Here is a 6204-nt window from a genome sequence, read left to right on the forward strand (position 1 = left end):
CCCCATGATGCTCTGGTCCCCCATGCGCCTCTATCCCCTGTCCCTCATGATGCTCTGGTTCCCCCCAGCGCTCACCTCCTCTCCCTGTCCAGCCCTGGTGTCCTCATCCTCAGGGGGAGAGAATGGTGTCCTTGTCCTCCAGGGGAGAGAATGGTGTCACCTACCTCTGGGGAGAGAAGGGTGTCCTTGGGGGAGAGAATGGTGTCCCCGTCCTCTGGGGGAGAGAATGGTGTCCTCATCCTCCGGGGGAGAGAAGGGTGTCCTCGGGGGAGAGAATGGTGTCCCCGTCCTCTGGGGGAGAGAATGGTGTCCCCGTCCTCTGGGGGAGAGAATGGTGTCCCCGTCCTCTGGGGGAGAGAATGGTGTCCCCGTCCTCTGGGGGAGAGAATGGTGTCCCCTACCTCCAAAGGAGAGAATGGTGTCCCCTACCTCTGGGGAGAGAAGGGTGTCCCCGTCATCCGGGGGAGAGAATGGTGTCCCTGTCCTCCAGGGGAGAGAATGGTGTCCCCTATCTCTCGGGAGAGAAGGGTGTCTGTCCCCATCCTAAGGGGAGAAGGGTGGCACCCTCTCCTCCTCCAACCACCCAAGGATCAGCTCTTCCAATTTGGCCCACACTGGGGCCCATCTCCTCCTCCTTCAAACAGCCAGGGGCCCACTCCTTCTCTGCCAACCACCCAGGTTCTCTCTCCTTCTCCCCCGGCCACCCAGGGGCCCTCTTCTTCACTAAATGGCCACCAAGGGGCCCTTTCCTCCTCCAAATACCCAGGTGCCCTCTCCTTCTCCCACGGATACCCAGGGGCCCTCTCCTCCTCCAAACACCCAGGTGCCATCTCCTTCGCCCACGTCCACCCAGGGGCCCTCTCCTTCTCCCTAAGCCACCAGTGACCCCAAAGCGGGACACACATGCGCTCTGCTTTCCCGTGACCTGATACCCACCGTCCTGGGATGCCATGATGATGGTGTGCAAGTCTCCAGTGTGAGGGCTATAGGTAAACTCGCACTCAGCTTCTTTGGCCCACAATGCATGGGCACCACCCCCGTCACCTCTGCCGCCCTCCCTATTCATGTGCCTGGCCCCTTTCAGGATGCCGGACACATGAAATACTATGGTGGGAATAGGCAGGGTGTGTATTTTGAAGCACGTGATAAGAGCCAGAGGCTATTTTCACACTAAGACCCCGTACATACGAGAGGATCTATCCGCTGGAATTTATCCTCGGATCGGTTTCAGCGGATAGATCCGCTGGTGTGTACGATCCAACGGATATTTATCCGCGGATATTTTTCGGGCCGATCGAATTCCAGCGGATAAAAATTTGTTAGCATGCTAACAAATCGATCCGCTGGAATCCAGTCCAGCGGATCGATCAGGTGGTCTGTACAGACTCACCGGATCAATCCGTCCGAATTCCTCCCTTGCATGCATCGTAATGATGCGACGCATGCGTGGAAGTCCTTATATGACAGCGTCGCGCACGTCGCCACGTCATCATCGTGGCGACGGCGCGACACGTCACCGCGGTGTGAATTTGGCGCGGATTTCGATCCGATGGTTAGTACAAGCCATCGGATCGAAATCCTCAGAGGATTAATCCGCGGAAACGGTCCGAAGGACCGTATCCGCGGATAAATCCTCTCGTGTGTACGGGGCCTAAAGTTCCTCCTTGCCAATCAGCAGGCAGGTCAGTAAAACCTGTCTCCTGATTGGCCAAAGCTTTAGGCGATCCTATTGGATGCCTAACGCTTTGGCGGAAAAGGAGACATGACGGAGGAAGCCTGAGGAGCCAAGCGGACACAGGAGCCACAGCCGCCGCTACAGAAGAAGAAGGAAGTGACGCGTATGACGGGTACAAGTGACTGCATATGGAGGGCACAACTGCTGCGTATGATGGGCACAAGTGGCTGCAAATAGTGGGCACAATGGCTGCGTATGATGGGCACAAGTAGCTGCATATGGTGGGCACACTGGCTGGGTATGAAGGGCACAAGTAGCTGCATATGGTGGGCACACTGGCTGGGTATGAAGGGCACAAGTAGCTGCATATGGTGGGCACACTGGCTGGGTATGAAGGGCACAAGTAGCTGCATGTGGTGGGCACACTGCCTGCGTACGATGGGCACAAGTGACTGCATATGGTGGGCACAACTGCTGCGTATGACGGGCACTTCAGCAGAGCAGGCTAGGGTGCGGGGGTCTCTCTATTTTTTCTCGACCTCGGGAACAAGCAGGCTACTGTTGCTCCGCCTCCGCCCCACCTACCAGCTGGGGGGGGGGGGGTGATCCCTGCAGCTGGGAGGATGGTGGGGGGGTGATCCCAACAGCTGGGGGGGTGATCCCTGCAGCTGGGAGGATGGTGGGGGGGTGATCCCTACAGCTGGGAGGATAGTGGGGGGTGATCCCTGCAGCTCGGAGGATGTCGGGGGGGGGTTGATCCCTGCAGCCGGGAGGATGTTGGGGGGGGGTTGATCCCTGCAGCCAGGAGGATGTTGGGGGGGGGGGGTTGATCCCTGCAGCCGGGAGGATGTTGGGGGGGGGGGTTGATCCCTGCAGCCGGGAGGATGTTGGGGGGGGGGGTTGATCCCTGCAGCCGGGAGGATGTTGGGGGGGGGGGGGTTGATCCCTGCAGCTGGGAGGATGTTGGGGGGGGGGGGGTTGATCCCTGCAGCTGGGAGGATGTTGGGGGGGGTTGATCCCTGCAGCCGGGAGGATTTTGGGGGGGGGGTTGATCCCTGCAGCTGGGAGGATGTTGGGGGGGGGGGGGGTTGTTCCCTGCAGCCGGGAGGATGGTGGGGGGGGGGGGGTTGATCCCTGCAGCCGGGAGGATGTTGGGGGGGGGGGGGGGTTGATCCCTGCAGCCAGGAGGATGTTGGGGGGGGGGGGTTGATCCCTGCAGCCAGGAGGATGTTGGGGGGGGGGGGTTGATCCCTGCAGCCAGGAGGATGTTGGGGGGGGGGGGGTTGATCCCTGCAGCCGGGAGGATGTTGGGGGGGGGGGGTTGATCCCTGCAGCCGGGAGGATATGGGGGGGGGGGTTGATCCCTGCAGCTGGGAGGATGTTGGGGGGGGGGGGTTGATCCCTGCAGCTGGGAGGATGTTGGGGGGGGGGGGGTTGATCCATGCAGCCGGGAGGATTTGGGGGGGGGGGGGTTGATCCCTGCAGCTGGGAGGATGTTGGGGGGGGGTTTGATCCCTGCAGCCGGGAGGATTTTGGGGGGGGGGGGGTTGATCCCTGCAGCTGGGAGGATGTGGGGGGGGGGGGTTTGATCCCTGCAGCCGGGAGGATGTTGGGGGGGGTTGATCCCTGCAGCCGGGAGGATGTTGGGGGGGGGGGGTTGATCCCTGCAGCCGGGAGGATGTTGGGGGGGGTTGATCCCTGCAGCCGGGAGGATGTTGGGGGGGGGGGGGTTGATCCCTGCAGCCGGGAGGATGTTGGGGGGGGTTGATCCCTGCAGCCGGGAGGATGTTGGGGGGGGGTTGATCCCTGCAGCCGGGAGGATGTTGGAGGGGGGGTTGATCCCTGCAGCCGGGAGGATGTTGGAGGGGGGGTTGATCCCTGCAGCCGGGAGGATGTTGGGGGGGGGGTTGATCCCTGCAGCCGGGAGGATGTTGGGGGGGGGGGGGGGTTGATCCCTGCAGCCGGGAGGATGTTGGGGGGGGGGGGTTGATCCCTGCAGCCGGGAGGATGTTGGGGGGGGGTTGATCCCTGCAGCCGGGAGGATGTTGGGGGGGGGTTGATCCCTGCAGCCGGGAGGATGTTGGGGGGGGGGTTGATCCCTGCAGCCGGGAGGATGTTGGGGGGGGGGGTTGATCCCTGCAGCCGGGAGGATGTTGGGGGGGGGGGTTGATCCCTGCAGCCGGGAGGATGTTGGGGGGGGGGGTTGATCCCTGCAGCTGGGAGGATGGTCCCGTGTACATGGAGCCTAAAAAAATACAGAAGAGCGGAACTTTACTTTTTGGCACTTTAAACTGTCCCATTGAAATGAGTAATAAAATGGAAATTTGTTTGTTGGTCAGGTATTCAGAAGCTCTCCACCTAAATAGACATTTTCTTGACAGACTTTAATATTGCGCATTAAAACTGTTGCTCCGCCTCCGTCCCGCCTACCCGAGTCTATGAAATTCACGAACCAAAATAGTATGGAAACAAGCAGGCTACTGTGTGTAAAGGGACGGGGCTGGAGGCGGTGCTGGCGGCAATGTAATTGAGAATGTTGCTCCGCCTCCGCCCGCCCACCCAAATCTATATTTTTCACGGACCTCAAGAAGCCCCTGCTTAGGGACGGGGCTGGAGGCGGTGCTGCCGATAATGTCATTAAATCTATTGCACCGCCTCCGCCCCGCCCACCCGAGTCTCTGAATTTAGCTTGATCCGCCTCTGCCCGCCTACCCCAGTCTATGTTATTCACGGACCCCAAAAAAAAACATCTGCGCATGCGCTGCGGACCCGCGATCAGCTGTGCTCTGACGTACGAGCACCGGAAGTGACGCGGGTCCGATTTTTTCACAGGTCCGAGGAAATTTCACATCACCGGCCGGAGAGAGGAGCGGAGCTACAGCCGGCGCGTCGCTGGACCGTGGAACAGATGAATGCATGTTTATTAAAAAAAACATTAAAAAAAGCCTGGAACTCCCCTTTAAGGGAGAGTCACCCTCTCTATTTATACTTAAAGGGTCACTAAAGGAATTTTTTTTTTTAGCTTAATAGCTTCCTTTACCTTACTGCAGTCCTGGTTTCATGTCCTCATTGTTCGTTTTTGCTTTCATGTTGCTGTAAATCCTCTCTGTTCTGGACACTTCCTGGTTGCCTGTTTCCTGATAACCACAGTACTGGGAGATTTCTCACAGTGGTCACTAATCAAGGAGCTGTGTGTAAAACGAAACTGGATTGGTGCTGAGGAGTTTTAGACAAAGTATCACTGCTCTCTATTGGCTGACTGCCCTCTAGTGGCTCTCTGTACATCAGAGAACCAGCAAACAACAGCAAAAACGAAACTACACTGCAGGCACATTATATGATTGTTTTTTTATCTATGTTTAATCATTTTTAAAAGGAATCAGTTAACTATTATGTCTCTATGTCCTGTAAACAGTCATTTCAGCTAAAAAAATGTTTTCCTTTAGTGACCCTTTAATCATTAGTGTCAAGAGTAAAAATGAAAGCAAATCCCAAATTTTCAGTTGCCACCAGAATAGAAAACGAGGGGGAAATCTTCCAATGGGAACAATAGTTCAAGTGACAAACAGGGGTTCAATAATTTTGAAGGACTAGCTCCTCACTTCCTGTTTTGGTTATTGCACAGGAAAACTCCCCAGTGCCGCACAGAAGACAAATAAATAATAAACGACAGGGCTCCCCAACCCCTCTCATTACGCGATCTAAAATGAAAAATAGGTTTTCCTTTAATTCTACTCTAACGAAAATAATAGAATGAAAAATGTAATCGTAACAGACGTCTTTCCATAGACCTTGTGGACGCTTGTCATTCACGTTAAAAATGTATAACAGAAAAAATAAACAGTTCTGCCAGAAAAGCTCAATTAGATTAATCCTTCATACAGTACATCAAAAGAGCCTTACGTATCCTCCAAATGCTGCTCCAAAGCCGCTTCCATGAGCACAAAGTTACTGCTTCTTCGTAGACTGATCACGTGACGTGAGTAAGTCTGCTGCTAGTTACGACACAACTCGCGATAGTTCAGAAAAGCCAAAGAAGACGAAAGAACCTAATTTAGATGAACGGAGGAATAAGGACACCTAGTGGTGGTGTGGCGCATGTGAGCTTTGTAGTACTGTACGTCTCTCTCGTGAACGGTTGACAGAAACGTCGCTTCCAGGTCATACTTGCGAACTGCAATAAGTATGGACCAGCCATCTCTCAACGTGTAGGTATGCTGTACGCTAGACTTTGTTAGCAGGAGGTGTTGAAACGGGACCGAGTAAAATCCAAAAGATTATTGAACGATTCCTAACAATAATTGTTAGAGCTCCCTCTGCTGACAGCAGTGTTAGCTACTAATAAATGAACTGTATTACTGTATGTCTGTCTGAAGTGGGCAGGAGCAGGGTTGGGAGAGATTTTTAAATGTTTAGCAGGCTACGATATACTATTTCGTAAGACTATTTCGGGCGGGCGTTGACGGTGGTTTTAGCGGTGCTTTACTGTAATTTTAGCGGCGCTATTCGGCCGATAGCAGGGTGCTTTT

At 55.4% G+C, this 6204-nt stretch overlaps 1 protein-coding gene across 1 annotated transcript in view; it reads right to left on the reverse strand.

Moving 5' to 3' along the window:
* LAMTOR5 (late endosomal/lysosomal adaptor, MAPK and MTOR activator 5) overlaps positions 1 to 5694 on the reverse strand; it is a 306623-nt gene extending 300929 nt beyond the window's left edge. Inside the window, exon 1 of the mRNA XM_040337603.1 lies at positions 5579 to 5694. Within this exon, the coding sequence (XP_040193537.1) occupies positions 5579 to 5613 (35 nt within the window). The 5' untranslated portion in view covers positions 5614 to 5694. The remainder of the gene's footprint in view (positions 1 to 5578) is intronic.
* Between the last annotated feature and the right edge of the window lie 510 nt (positions 5695 to 6204).

Source organism: Rana temporaria, chromosome 2 (assembly GCF_905171775.1).
Source record: "Rana temporaria chromosome 2, aRanTem1.1, whole genome shotgun sequence".
In the NCBI taxonomy this organism is placed as follows: domain Eukaryota; kingdom Metazoa; phylum Chordata; class Amphibia; order Anura; family Ranidae; genus Rana; species Rana temporaria.